Raw genomic sequence first — 15,324 nt, 5'->3', positions numbered from 1 at the left:
ATATATATATATATATATATATCAGTATGAAATATAAAGATGAACAATATGGGTTACCCATGATTGTAATATAACATAAATTCATTAAAAAATCATCAATTTATCTAAAAAAAAACAACAAAAAAACACAGCTTGGGCAGATTTTGGTTTAGACAGCTGTAAAGGTTGGAGACACACTGATCTACTCTGCTTGCAAACAATGTATAAATCATACCATACATGCAAATCAAACATCAATACATTCATATTTATTAGATTCATTTATACGGTATTTGATGAACATTTGAGCTGTAACTGTTAGTGGATGAACTTAGTAGCCAAAATAATTAGAAAGTATTTTGATAATGAGTTAACAGTCATTTTTCAAGGGATAGTTTTTTCAATGCCTCACCCTGGACTTTAGGAAACACTGATGGTTGTTTTTCTTGGATTTCTTACATTAAAAATAAAATTCCTCAACATTTCATAATCAAAACACTTAAAGGAGAAAATAATCAGAAGATGAATCAATGATAATTAGCTGCAGCCTTGTGTTCACACTCAGCTGTCCACCGACACACAGAGAAAATAAAGCACATAACACCAGGCAAGTACTTTCAATTTAATTTCTTTTAATATAATCTTATTTACATTGTATTTTTTCATAAATGTTTAGTACATAGTAAGTTACAATACTCTTGCATCACAGTGAACTCAGAACCTAGAAAATGCATTTTGAAATGATACATCTTAACAGTCTTCGATCTTCAATCTACAACAGATCCCAACATTTTCAACGTTACTCGCTCAACATCTGGGTTTTTGATTTCATTCATTTCTATGGAGAATTAATGACTGTAAAGAGACTTTGTTCATTCATGGCGGTCTTGAGGAGGAGGACTCCTTTTTCTAACATTCAGGCTATTGACAAAAAGAGATGGGTAGAGAAATGTAAGGGCCACAAAGAGGCAGAAAACAAAAGTTGGTGAAATGGATAATGAAACATGTATGAGGCTTATGAGATTTTATTATACATGTCACATAGAACCAAAGAATTCCTGAAGTTAACTCCTTCTTTTCCATCCTCGTGGCTCATTTAGAGAAATATCCAGGTCACGCCCTCGGTCCCCTCCATAACGTCAGTAGAGTTACATCTTAAAATTAGGGCTGAGAACATCAATCCCTTTCACTTCAATAAACGTAACTTGGCATTTAAAACACCAACACACTAACAGTTTCCATACAATGACAAGATTATTTCACCGCAATAATATGAATGTTAAAAAAAAAAAAAGAAAAAGAAAAATGTAACGAAATTCAATAAAACCCACTTTGTGGATTACTTTAATTGCAAATGAACTGACCCTTCAACTCTGGTAGAGGGGGTGATGAAGAGATTAGTGTCAGCTCTTTGTAGAGCACATAGCAGCTTGGTCGGTAATCAGTAATAAATAATAAAATATCAGAGTGGATCAGAGTGGTCGCAGATACAAACCAAAGAGACAAAAAGTTACCAAACAGAGGAGCAGGCTCATCTGACTTTTTTCTTTTTTTTACAGCGTAACTGGGGTGCCATGCCTGACACACATACACACACACACACGCACATACGCACACATTTGCTGTCACACAGACACAAATACAATCTCACTCTCTCACCGTCTGACATGCACACACACACGCATTCTGATACACGACAGTGGTTAAACATGAAGCATGAATACCAGTCAGTCAATCAGCTTGTCAGACAGAAAGACAGTGGACCTACGCCTTGTTCTTTACACATCCGAGTTCAGCGTCTCTGTTCGCAGGCTCATGTGTGATTGGCTGATTCTGTCCGGAGACTCGAGTGCGACTGGAGTCAAATTCGCTGCGGCGGTTAGACATTCTGAAGAATGACATCATAGCTTGTTAAAACTGAAGGATAAAAATGCTTCTTCAAAACATCTGAAAAATTTTAAAATACTTTTCTTTTTTGTGTTTTTTTCTTTTTATTCCCCCCCCGCCCCCGCCCCTCCTGCTGTGCTTCCTCATTTAAACCCCCAACAGTTCGGTGGTGAAGAGGTGGCAAGAGACTATGTGTGTGTTCTTGTGATGCTTGGCCGCTCCGTATACTCAGTGTATACTTGATATTCTGTTTAAGTGTGTATATGTAAAATGTCAAATAGTTTTGTGCAAGCACAAGTGTGACTGTGTGTATGTTGGTTCTGGTTGTGGATTCATCACTCCACAGCGAAGCCGCAGGTCTCCTCCACAGCCGTCAGCAGTTTCTCGTAAAGTTTCTCGTAGGACTCGTAGGGAGGGATGTCTATCCGGTTAAAACTAGAGGCAGAAAAGAATAATTAGTCGCTCTAAACCTTACATAAATGGGTAGATAAAAGAAGAGCATTTTTTTTTTCCCTCTTATGTGTCCTTACCATGTGTGAGCCTTGGGCAGGTTGTCTGTGTTGGCGTCTATCAAATGGATGGTAAAGAGCCTTGGTCCTGCAGAACCTGTAGAGCCTTACACACATACATTCTAGTTATCACTGCTCTTCTCTGGTACACAGAGCATTACTCTTCATTTACACAACAACATTCCTCATCAAAACTCAAGTTCACCCAGCAAATTAGCTGATGATGGCAGAAGACTTTCTTTTCACTGGGCTGCAAATGTATGTTCAGTAACAGCGACTGCAAATTAAAGTGTCTTCTCAAAATGTGTGTTTGTGTCTCAATTTCTCTTTTTCTCATAAATTATAGTTGACTGAATATCTTGGGTTTTGGACGGTTGGTTGGACAAAATAAGACACTATTTCTCTATTTTTGGACATTTTGAGGATAAAACCATCAATTAACTGAACAAACAGTTGGCAGATGAATGAATAATAAAATGAATTATCAGCTGCAGTCCTAGATGAATCTTTGCCTGGCTGTAATGTACATTAGGTCTGTAAGTGTCTTTGCCCTAGATATTCTTATTAGGATGTGCACATGAAAGTAAAATGTCCTCAAACGTGTGCTAACATGGATCGTCTCCTGGAAAATACATCCAGGCCTCTGCTGTAATTTCCTTTAGTTACTATGCTGCTAATTTGTGTGAATAGTCTTGTATATTTTTCCCCAGGGAGACAGATAAACTGAATATAAAGACCAAACAGATAGTAACTGATGTGTGTGCAGTTCGTGTGTGTGGTCTCTGAGCCAGTGCCTGACCCACCCTGCAGCGCCTTGAAACCCTGTAGTGGGACCCTGGTGGAGCCTGTGACAAACTGCAGCAGGCGTCCTCTCCTCTCCTCGCTGAAGGCCTCCACGGCCTGCCAGAACCACCGCACCACGTTGCTTTCACTTGTGCAGTGCTTCAGGCGGGTGTTCGTCTTCCAGTCTGCGAGGTCGATCTTCCCCAATCCACCGATGATCAGCTGGACAAAAGGGTGAGGAACAGATGAAAAAGAGGGAAAGGCGACCCAATATAAATGTAATGAATTACGACTATAAAAACTATATAATACTGAGGTGGATTGTTTTTTTTTTACTGTTCTCCTCTTTGCGTGTCCACAACTAGAAAAAACTGACTGAAATCAACAAACATACAGGATTTTATTTATTCCATCTTTCTCAGCTCATCATCATTACTGCTTTACTGTTCACAGACCGCACATGTACCTCAAGTTCTTTATGGTCGAATGGTTTGAGGAGGTGCTGAGGGATGAGCTCACTGAATCCCTTCTGTAGAGCCAGAAACTGGGCTTCAATTCCACGCATAAACCTCCAGTTCACATAAAGTCTGAAAAACACAAACACAAATGATGCAGGCTAAATACAGATACCGTAATAAACTGATAAAAAGCACACTCTGTACCACAGTTTGGACAATACCCACAAAAAACATGGAACATACTGTAACTGTCTCCGTGTTCTCACCTTACGTATTCTTTCTTGTTCTCCTCAGTGACGGGGATATTGCGCCCATTAGGTTTGAGTTCATGTTGTAAAAACTTTCCAAAGGCATTGTGCTCCACACAGAATGTGTGGTCGAGGACTGAGGTGATGTCGTTCTCTCTGCATAAAGAACATTAGAGTCAGTAACACTGAAGTAGAAAAATCAATCCTTGTCTAAAACACACAACATAAACTCAAACATTTAGGATAAAAAGCTCTCGGCTGTCAGATTAAATTGACTTCCGTGCAGGCGCATGTGCTCACAATATCCAGACGAGGCTCTTGTGCAACTCTGGGTCGGTGGTCTCCAGGTCGTTGAGCTGGATGGGTTTGCCTAGCAGCTGTTTGTAGAAGGGCAGCGTGAAGCTCCCGTTGATGTAGTGACCATGGAAAACCGCGAGGCCCATCACACGACCCACAAAGTGGAAATATGACAGGTGGTCCTGAAAACAAGCAACGCAAAGAGAGACACAGACAGACAGAGAATCAGAGAGTCCTGTTATTTAGTTCATATGTGACGCACTTTATGTGCATTTGTGTGCGTTTGAGTGGACTCACAGGGTTGATGGAGGAGTCAGGGTTGATCTGTAGTGTGTAGATATTGTCTGTGGAGTACTGGAACAGGCCGTAATAGGGATTCAACATTTCATGACACAGCAGGTACAGCCACTCCCTACAGACAACCACATGATTAACAAATGTCCAAAAGGCACATGGAATTTGATAAAACAATCATCTACAGCAAACATTAAGAAAACTGAAGAGCACTTGATTATGTTAAATGGTCAGATCTGTTTCCTGCATCTGTGAGAATATTTTACATCATTTTTTTCTCCCGCTATACAGAATCGGCAGCAGCTCTGTCCAAGCAGCTGTTACCCGACCACAGCCGGCACCAGGTAAATTCACTAACTGGTCGTTAAGGAACTAAAACTTTCAAACTGAAAAAAAGCTATGAATTAAGTATGGATTTACTGTTTTCAACTGGATCATCATTTTAATTTGTTTAGCTATAAAAGTAAACATAAAAATGCTGCTCAGAGATGTGAATATCAATTACCTGGCCACCCCACCGTAGTCCAAGCCCTCCTCTCCCCTGAATTTCACCATCAGACGCTTCTTCAGGTCTTTGGGCCTCATCTTCATTATCTGCCGATAAGACTCCTGCACCAACACACACACACACACAGCATTAATAATCTTTAGCTCAGTGATGTTCTGTTCAACTGTTTATTAACGACTCAGTGCAGCTTTTGTGCTCTTCAACAGAGAAAAGACAGTGAAAGAACGGTTTGTTGTGACGGGTGTAGGAGTCCGGAGGAGTGTGGATGTGTCTGTAAATGGAAACTTTCTGCATTTGTATAACTCTGATCAGTCCACATGCATGTTTGAAAGAGACAGCAAAAGAGAAGAAATGACGAGAGGAGATATTGTGATTTCTTTCAGCAGGGTTTTTCACAGCCTGTTCATTCTGTTCCTTCCCGGCTGTACACCTGCACCCACCTCAAAGATCTCCTCTCGGGACACCTCTATGCGACAGTGTCCTGCTTGAGGCTGCTGCAAGGACAGCTCATGCCGGAGCAGCTTCAGCTTATGGACCAAGTCTCTCTCATAGCGCGCTGCGACATCTCCATCTCCTCCTCCGCTGCCGCCACCAACTCCTCCACCTCCCCCGTCCTCGCCCCCCACATCCATCTGGGGGGCTTGGGAGGATTCCTTTGCTTGGGATTGCTGGCTGGAGGTGGGGAGAAGCAGAAGAGGAGGAGGAGGAGGAGGAGGAGGAGGAGGAGGGTGGGGAAAGAGACAAGATGAGGAGAGGGGAGAATGTCAGGCAGGGGATGTAGAGTTGACAGAAAGACAGGAAAAAAAGAGCAGACTGGATTACACGCTGTACATTCGCCTTGAGAGGCTAAATCTGTTTTAAGCCCACATTTCTGTAAATCACATGAGTCAGCATTATTAACAGAGCTGATGACTGTTAACAGGTTGTGTTCAGATCCAGTCTGAGTTCAGCATTATAGCGGTGACAGATTAGATTAACAACAGATTATTCTTGAAACCACTTATTGTGTCAGAGATGTCTGACACCCAGGTGTCGGCAAAGTCTGCCACTGGAAGTATATATGAGGGTTCTTAAGGTGTGCGTGCATGCCTGTACCTGATAATGGTGTGTAGGCGTGGGTCTGTGAACTGTGTGGTTCGGTTGTTGTGGTCCACAAAGTAGATCCGGCCAGACACAGTGCTTCGGACCTCCCAGCCCACTGGCAAAGGACCGAGCTCCTCGCAGCTCACACTGGCCAGGTCCCTGCACCAGTGACAAGTAAGCAGATTGAGACTATTGAGCTTTCAACCTGACTTCTCTCTAACCCTTCTAATCCTACGTACGGTATGTTCTTAACCCATCATTCAGACCTAAACCCATACCCAGGAGGCCAAAGAAAATAACCCGAGAAATTTCCCTTGATCTGTTGTGTGTTATTAGTGCAGAGCAAAATAAGGACAATGTGGATTTTGAGCCTTTTTCTAAAGAAAAACTACAGAGGCAGCTGACAAGAGAGTGAAGACCCATTTCCACACATTTCTAAATCCACGTCTTGACTTGAATGTGAAATTTTCCCGGTTGTGTAATAGAATAATCCTTTAAATTACATAGCATTAACAAAGATGCTACTCTCTCTCTATATATATACTGTATTATCCCCTGCTGCTGCAATGACCCAGTTTCTCAGCAGGGTTTATTCCAGGTTCATCTTACTTCAGGTCATGCTTAGACTAGATGTAAGTGAAGTGGAGTGTAATCGTACCGCGGTATCCGAGGGTCGTGCCAGGTGCTGACGCCTGTCTGTGTGTGAAGGAAGTACACCTGGCCCTGCACTGTTGTTCGCTGCTCTGTTTTAAAAAGAAAACAAAGATGTTACACGACTTAATCTATTTGACATGAGAGATTTAGGTCAGATAAATGTCAAGCGTAACATCAAGACTTGATCAGAGAAGTACTTGACTGACCATAACCCTCTGGCAGGTCAGGCGGTTGGTGCCCATGAGGTCTGTTCTGAGGGGTGTGGCCATGGCCTCTGGAGTCCTGCCCTCTGATTCGCTGGGTCTGAAGACGGCTCTCCTGACTTGGTGAGTCAAGCCGGCAGTTCCCACCCCCTGCTGCACCAGTGGAGTCGGAGTAGGGCAGCGGCTCTTCACTGAAACATCCCTCAAACACAGGCCTGGACACACACACCACATACACACACACACACCACTGAAGTTGTGTTTTCTCTGTTATACTGGAATCACATGATAGATCAACTGCTTTTTATTTTGAACATGTACAAACAAAGAAACAATGATTATGACTAAACTGATACACAACAAACATCAGTCCTGCTTTGCATGGATCCCAAAATGAGTGAATTGAATTTTGAAACTTACATTGATTAACATTATGCAGACCTGAACCTGAATAAATAAATTCAGAAACATAACAAATGCATGTCCTTCCATACAGGACATGAAGGGTCACTGAATGGTTTCATAAGTATGAACATTTTTGTGAATTGTATGCCATGGACTTCCCAGTGTTGGGGAGATTTTTGGGCTAAATGTGGGACTATCTTTTGGAAGCATGGTGATCTAACCTACATGAAATTGTCAAGTAGAGTTTTAAAATGTAATAATGTGGGTAACTAGCTGTTTCTCTAAATGTTACAATGAGACATTAGCAACACACACTCACCCATCGTTTTCCAACAGTCCCCTGCAGTCCACCACAGGGCCTCCGCTGCCAATGCGGTCTCGCGTCTGTAAGCTCACTGGAAACAAGCAAGTGGCAAAGGTCAGAGTGATGACAGTGAACGCTTGTGTGCGACACAGAGGGGAGGAAGAAAATGAACAGAGCAAGAGGAAAGTGGAGAGGAGAGAAACAAAAGCTAGTGTATCTGTGTGTCCAGCCTCACCTACAATCTGCCCTCGCACTGCGTCGCTGTCCGAGGGGTTGAGCTTACATAGATCTAGACGCTGGTCTGGAAGGAGAGGGGAAAGGAAGTGCATCAAAAACAAAAGCTTATCCTTGGTTAAATTCCTCACTTGACACAGATGTGCTTTAATAAACGGTGCAACAGACTGGACATTTTGCAACTTCTGTGAGACTGTATGCATTTATGTATGTGTTAAATCAGAGGACTGGACCAAGACAGACTTACATCCTGTGTCTTTTAACCTGCTGATAGCATTGGAAAGAAGTCGTATACAGCCCAGGAAGCCTGCCCCCTGTCGTTTATGGATCTTTTTGTGGTTCCATATACTGATGGTGATGGAGTCTGTCTTTCCAATGTAGCTGAAAGTAACACATTCTCATGTCTTTACTTTAAAAGTATAACATTGAAACCATAAAAGTATACAGAATAAGTAAACACATCTTTAAGCAGTGATTTATGTACAAAATAAACATTTGCAGTTGTATTTAACAGCTCAAAGAAAAATCTGCATTTAACAGTAGACTAACTGCGAGTTTGGTGCAGGAGACTCACAGGTCATAGTGCTGATTCCATTTGGGGTCCAGTGTGCTCTTGACTGTGTCTGTAGAGTGGCATTGACCTGATCCGTCCACCACAACTTTGGCAAATGGATCTGGCAGGCCTGCGTGCACATCATTCAAATTAATTGTCTGCATTCACTAAACTCACCCACTAAGAAGATAATAATAGAGCGCAGCACGTAACACTCTCCACAGAAAATCCTGGCTCTCAACAGCTGCAGACATTCAGCTGAATTTTATTCTTTTCCTGCATCTTTCTGAGACTGGCCTGCAATTTCCTTATTCTTTTTGCTTGATACTGTTATTAACAGTACCTGGAGCTGGAGTGCAGAGTTTAATCATAGGATGTGATAGTGGTGAAAATGGAGACACTGAGTAACTAACAAAAAAAAAAAAAAAAAAAGCTTTGAGAACGCGAGCAAAATGCCTGACTGTGGGTCGATCGCTGCAGTGTACGCAGGTTGGCCAGCCACACTTGTTATTATGGTGCTATCACGGGTCAACACTTATCCTCCCTGCTGTGAGCGCAAAGTGGGAATGCATAGTACGTTTGTGGCACAGCGCTAGAAACAACAGCAATGCCAATTAGCTTGCAGCGTTGCTTTTTGTGGCACACACGGATCCTTAAATGAAACGCATCATCTCATCGTGTTTACCGGTCGTCACATTGTCAGATTCATGCACATGAAAATGAGAGGAATAGGGGTACTCACGAAAGAAGTCTTTCTTTGCAAGGTTCTTGGCACATAATACTGCAAAACAAAAAAATCATTATGAACAAAATGCCTCACTCACACACACGCATGTAAATGATCTCACAGTGTGTAGGCTGCTGGTGCAGACACAAACATCTGAGGAAAAAGAATGCTGGTTAGGATAATGCATGAATGCCAGAGGATGGTAATGAGCAGGAAAACTTACGTGACATGCAGAGTGAGCAGTAAAGTACAGGCTAGTGTCAGGACCACTGCACACACACACATCTCACACACACACACACACACACCGACCGCCCACAGTGAGAGTGGCAGAATGCCTTGTCTGCCACATCATCTTTGTGGATTCAGACAGCAGCGCGCAAACTGACCAAGACTTTGTGAATCTGTAAGTCTGTGCAAAGTATTTAGTTTATTATGTGTGTGTGAGTGTATTTGTTTGCTGTGGTGCAACAGCTGGCATATGTGATTCAAGGTTAGCTCTGCCATAACACTAAAAAAACACAACTGAACCACAATAAGCTAATTTTTAGAAACATAGTCAGTCTGTCACAAGTATGAGACTTGATTATAGGGCAGTGTGACACTGAACAAAAACACGCTGCCTGTTTGTATTCCAGGCTGATGTAATGCACTCAAAACGTGACAGCAACACAAAACAGTACTGACATGAAAACTATAATAATCTTTACACTGCAGGCTGTAATGGCCAATTCTGGATACTTGCATTTAAGTCCATTGTTGGAGATTTAATGTGGTCACGGAAAGTAAGTAAACGCGTACGAGAATTAGCTGCTGATGTGCCTCTTCTTAACAACAAACAAAGATATTACTGAAAGACTGGTTTATAAAGGACATTGTGATTTCTTGGTCAGAATCTTAAAGCCCTCTTTGACACCAGGCTACTCAGAGAGAGCAATTTAAAAAGCACTTTATCTCAAGAAGGTTTGTTGTCACACACAACAGGTTTTCACAAACATTACAACATAGCATTGTATACTTGCAACACGTATACTTTTTTGCCAACAAGTATTCTCCATGTACCAGTGTTTTGCATACACTGATTTATAGGTGGCAGGTCACTATACAGTCAACACTGACCACCACACTCTGATTTTCTTTGTTTTTTTTTTAAAAGATTTTCAAAAGGGTAAAAACATATTTTGTTGTAGAGCTGTGCACACCGCATGGATTCACTCTGCCCATCCTTGTCCATCTCTCTCTCTCTCTCTCGCTCCACTGCCCCCCCAGTGTTTTGACCCCCCAAACTAACACTGATTGACAATTAATTAAAACAAACTGCCATGCTTCACAGCCAGAAACAACTGGGAGACTGTGACTTTTTTTTTTTTTTTTAAATACCTTTGGGCCCGTTTCTCTGCTCTTCTCTTTCAAAACAAGACAAATGAGAGCACATCTGACCAATGAAGTGGAATATGTAACTATATCATGTCAATCACCTGTATCCGGTTGGATGGAGGAGAGATGGGAGCTGAAGTAGGTAGAGTGTCTTCCCACACGTTACTTTGAATTTCTGACGGTTCTGTTTTGTCTTGTATGCATCTACCTGAGCTTACGCTGAGTTTCTCAGAAAAAAAATCAGAGCAGAAACAACTAGTCAACAAATCAGAAGGTCTATTTTTCTAATAATGTGGTCATATTTCAGGCCAAAATGCCAAACATTGGCATTTCCATGTGCAGTTTCTCTAATGTGCCATTGTTTTCTCAATGATTGTACACTGAATATCTGTGGGTTTTACACTGCTGACTGAACAAGGCTGTGTGAATATGTCACCTCGGGCTCTTTAAAAATTATAATTAATAGCTTTCTGACATTTTTTTAGACAAAATGATTACCAGATTAATCAAGAAAGCAATCTTCAGATTAATTAATAAGGACGATGATTGTTAACTGCAGCCTTAAATACAACCTAGGCTAACTGAACAATGGTGGCAGTGTTTCAGAAAGAGAGATTTGTGGTGCTGTCTTGGCTCAGAAGAACAAAAGCAATCTCACAATCTATTCAAGCTGGTGCTAAGTGATTTGCTACACCACCTAAACCATTATCATAGCTTTGAGATCCAATTAAAATCTGGCATGATTTGGTTTGGCCCAGACATCCATCTAGGAAGTTAATCAGTCAGCCGGCGGTTTAGGATGTGGGGACTGTGGTGGCGTAGATGTGTCTGGTGTAGCCTGGTCTATTTCCTGTGATTAACCCATGGAGAATGGCTGCAGGATATCCTTCCCTCTTCCTCATCAACCCCTTCCACTCCTCCTCCTCCTGACTCACACATTCCACACCGAGGCCTCATCTTTTCTACACAGACACAATGAAAGAAACACAGCGACAGTGAGAAAGAGAATCAAGTTTGTAGTTTGCCCCCGCCTCCTCCTCCAGGCTCGCAGGAGAGGACTTTCTCTGTCACTGTCACTGCTGTGCTCTCCTCCCCTCTCACCCTTCAATCTCTTGAGAGACACCCCTAATTTCACCCTATGTCTCCTTTTTTTTTTCCCACCTCTTGACCAGCTCTTCTGTGGCACTGAATGTGTGACAGGCCCTTTCTCTGCACCTCAGGAAATTCCTCTTTCTGCCAAGGTCATGGCTGGTAAAGACACACACACACAAACACAGCTCAGCTGGTTCTCAATTTCCCCCTACTGCCGCCTTCTTTTTTGGCATCTATGTCCTCTCTATTTAAGAAAAAAAAAAAAACAGCGCTGGGGAGAGGCAGAGGCAGCGGGGGGATGAATTCTATTCAATCTTGAGGGAACAAGCAGAAACAGTTCAAAGGAAATGATAAAAAACTAAGCCACTTCTGTACCAGGCTAGCAACTCCTCTAGGAATTTGAAGTCGCAGCACGTTTGAAGCACAATCAACTATCTCTCACAAACATTTCAAGGATTTGCAATTTTCTACACTTACACTTTAACCAGGGAAACACTTGATATTCTTCAGGTAAATGACAAGAACCATAAAACTGAAGAAGCCTGGAAGTTCGTTAAACCTTCATAAATCACAGATAATGGCCAAGTACTTCAGCAAAAATGCCAGGGTGCTGTACACTGAGATTAATACTTGTGATCACATTATGAATGCTAAAATCCTTATGGGGCTGACAAGACTGTACTGTTTTAAAAATGCACTCAGATTTACAAGTGAAGAAAATGTGAGATTACAACCGTGGCATTTCCTGTGTAACCCTTTTATTCTTTCACCTTTTCTTTCCCTTTAGTTATTCTTCTGTCCTCTTTCCAGCTCTGTCCCTCCCTTACTTGTGAGTATCACCTGCTGTCCTGGCGTTGCCCTGCGTTGGCACTTGCACAAGCTGCCGTGCAAGCCGTCTGACCTGGCACGAAAAAAACTGAGCAGCACGTGTTGCTTCTATGAGCAAATCAACATTATCCTGCTGAACCACTGACTCTTTCATTCATTCGACCGCATTTTTCACAATGAAGCCCATTTATTCCAAAACAGAAAAACATTTTCCCCTACTTTCTGACCCATCTGTTTCCTGCATTTGGCATTGTCCTGACCATGCACCCCCGTTCATACCATATGGACAACACCTTATTAAAGAATAAATAAACAGGACTAAGAATCTGATCGATCATTTGGTGCCGGTGTAAGTATTTAGGTTCAGTTCATTCTGCTAAACATGATGAGCAAGATTCACTAATTGTTTCCCTATAAGATACATACTGTCCATTCACATCATCATCTCATTAGATTACATTAACTAAGATAAAGCAACACTTTTCTTATGCCCAGAGTGCTTTTCCCTCTGATATTTTAAGCTTATCCATGAAAAACTGATGACAGAGACAGAAAGACATAACAATCACCTCTTAGTTGGCAAAAACATGTCTCTGTAAACACAACCCAATCTCTGAAATGTGAACCAATGTCAAACTTGTCTGGTCTTTGTGTCCCTACCACAGACACAGGCCTTTCTGATGTAGGCCAAACAACCCCTCTCCCTCTCAGACAGACTAAACAGAGTGATGGCCAGCGGGGCAGCATTGCACTCCCATTGGTTCATCACACATTCCTCACCCAATTAGAATTCCACTCATACCTGTGGGGGCGGGACACAGTCAGGGGCAATAACCTCTGTTTGCATCCAAGCTGAAATAATGAGTGACTGGTTTAAACACACACACACATTACATCAGTATTGGACCTATTATAATCCTGATGGATTAGAGAATTATTACTGTATTTTGTAATTCTTCTAAATAGGGGCTCAACATACTATTTAAATCGTGACATAATCTACTGATTACTTTCTTGATTAATCATTTGGTTTACAATATGTGATCAAATATGGAAAAATGTCCAGAGCCCATGGTGACATCCTCAAATGTCTTGTTTTGTCTGACCAACAGTCTAAAAACCCAGACATTTACAACTTAGTAATATAAAAACAACTAGGAAAAAACTGAAAATATTTGCATTTGAGAAGATGGAACCAGTGAATTTTTATGCCAGTTTTGCTCAAAGACTTACTCACTCATATAATGAATTGATAATCAAAACACTCAGATTAACTTACTATCTGTGTTTCTGTTAGAACTTTGGAATCTGTTTTGCTCCTAGGCCTCCCTTTTGAATTTTGTGTCATGGCACTTCTTAAAGGGATTGAGCTGGCTCAGGGGCTGCTGTTGGCCAGTTGAGACACTGCATGTCATACTTGCCAATACAGATAAAAGGTGAGCAAAAGGTGTGAAAAGAGGAAAAAAGTGTCAGATCTGTGAATCTTTGTCAAAAATGATGTCCGCTGTGGTCTCTTGAAATCCAGTTTCACAAGAAGAGAAGCAGAGTAGAAAAATAAGCAAGTGGTAGACATTTTTAGACATCACTTCAATAGCATTTAAGAGAGCAGTTTTACTCAAAAGACATCCATCACAATCATACACTTGGTGTGCCCTCAATACAAACCACATCAAGTCTGCCATCAAGCAAATTTTGGTGTGTGTGTGTTTTTTGAATCAGGAGAAGGACAAGGCGTCTGCCCAGCGGCACAGAGTGGTCATTACCATTTGAATAGAGGGCCCTGGATGCCCAGTGGGGTCACATTAGCTACAGTAAAAACCATTGTTCCAGCTGTGCGTGTGTGTGTGTGTGAGAGAGAGAGAGAGAGTGAGAGAGATAAAGAGAAACTCTTATGTCCCCTACAGCGGAGAGTCTGACCCAAAAACGAACAAAAATGGTTTAGTTAGTACAGTGTGACCAAAAGAGCAAACGTGTCAAGCTTCTCTGGGTAAGGACAAGTTCTGAGAGTCAGACATTTGTCTAACTGCAGCTAACACAGCAGCAAAATGCCAATCAATACTCATGGGTAAACTAGGCTAGCATGTCAAATCTACCGACAGATCAATTTTCAGAGAGTCTCTTGTTCGACATTTGCTCCCATCCTTGGTACAGATGCTCGTCGCATTCAGGTCAGGCGATGGGTTCTGCTGGTGGTCAGCCCAAAAATTGGGTGTAACGTTAGCTAGCAAGCGTTAGCGGTCAACATTAACTACAATGTTACTATTAGCTAACGCTAGCTGGCTAAGAGGCAAGTGTTAGCAACTGATAAAGTTTCTGAACAAGGCTTTCAAGCGTTAGTGTTTCCAGTGACATGAAAACAGCTGACCAGTGGAGTGTATGAGCTGTGAAACCCACAGCACTGTGGACTGCTTCTTGACTGTCCTTTCGGCAATTTGTTTAGCATCTCAGCTAACAAGCTAGCACTTGTGCTTCTGTGTTTGCCACAAAAACCGGATGTTTGGGCAAAAGACAGCCCCGAGAGCCCCAAAGACAGTTCACGGTGTCTTTTTAGGTGTGCTAATATCAACACTTTACAATAGCGGTTAGTGGGTAAAACACTGGAGATACAGTCAAGACATGCACCGTAAGCGCTTTCTTTCGGTCTCGTTTTTTTACCTGTCAGTCGGATTTTGATGCTGGACCCGTTCCTCCGAGTCCCAGGATTCGACATCACTCCGGGAAAAACGATCACACAAACTTCCCGTCGGAGTCTCCCAAAAACACGGTTTCACCACTTAATGGGAACGCGAGTAACTTCAGTTTGAAATCATGCGGTTTGTTTTTGTTTTCCTCACGGGTAAAAATGTATTATTTCATGGCAAAGTCCTGCGCTCCTTCGAAACCCAACAACACGGGAGAACA

At 42.0% G+C, this 15,324-nt stretch overlaps 1 protein-coding gene across 4 annotated transcripts; it reads right to left on the bottom strand.

The window, feature by feature from the left end:
* Positions 1-600: 600 nt before the first annotated feature.
* smurf1 (SMAD specific E3 ubiquitin protein ligase 1) lies at positions 601-15,324 on the bottom strand. Of its 4 annotated transcripts, none has more exons than XM_041062685.1 (18): positions 15,079-15,324; positions 9,142-9,180; positions 8,421-8,529; positions 8,094-8,227; positions 7,848-7,913; positions 7,628-7,703; positions 6,907-7,118; positions 6,705-6,789; positions 6,059-6,205; positions 5,404-5,635; positions 4,961-5,064; positions 4,459-4,573; positions 4,165-4,343; positions 3,883-4,020; positions 3,625-3,745; positions 3,179-3,380; positions 2,397-2,481; positions 601-2,301 (listed from the first exon to the last, which is right to left on the bottom strand). In XM_041062685.1, exons 1-18 carry the CDS (start codon positions 15,131-15,133, stop codon positions 2,202-2,204), a joined length of 2,199 nt encoding a protein of 732 aa, XP_040918619.1. In that variant the 5' UTR covers positions 15,134-15,324; the 3' UTR covers positions 601-2,201. The 4 variants fall into 4 exon arrangements, 3 of the variants coding, with proteins under 3 accessions (XP_040918619.1, XP_040918620.1, XP_040918618.1); XM_041062686.1 differs by having other exon boundaries at positions 2,397-2,472; XR_005896339.1 differs by having other exon boundaries at positions 2,238-2,301; positions 2,397-2,958; positions 3,006-3,380.

This window comes from Toxotes jaculatrix, chromosome 18 (genome assembly GCF_017976425.1).
Source record: "Toxotes jaculatrix isolate fToxJac2 chromosome 18, fToxJac2.pri, whole genome shotgun sequence".
Lineage (NCBI taxonomy): Eukaryota > Metazoa > Chordata > Actinopteri > Toxotidae > Toxotes > Toxotes jaculatrix.
This window is presented reverse-complemented; position numbering and strand designations above follow the sequence as displayed.

Bases quoted from the DNA above. Each gene is read 5' to 3' on its own strand.
- smurf1 (XM_041062684.1), bottom strand. From the start codon at position 15,133: ATGTCGAATCCTGGGACTCGGAGGAACGGGTCCAGCATCAAAATCCGA. The intron at 6,790-6,906 runs GTCAGTCAAGTA...TTTTTAAAACAG, and splicing joins TGACCTGCCAGAGGGTTATG to AGCAGCGAACAACAGTGCAG. The intron at 5,636-6,058 runs GTACAGGCATGC...CCCCACCTCCAG, and splicing joins CGCCTACACACCATTATCAG to CCAGCAATCCCAAGCAAAGG.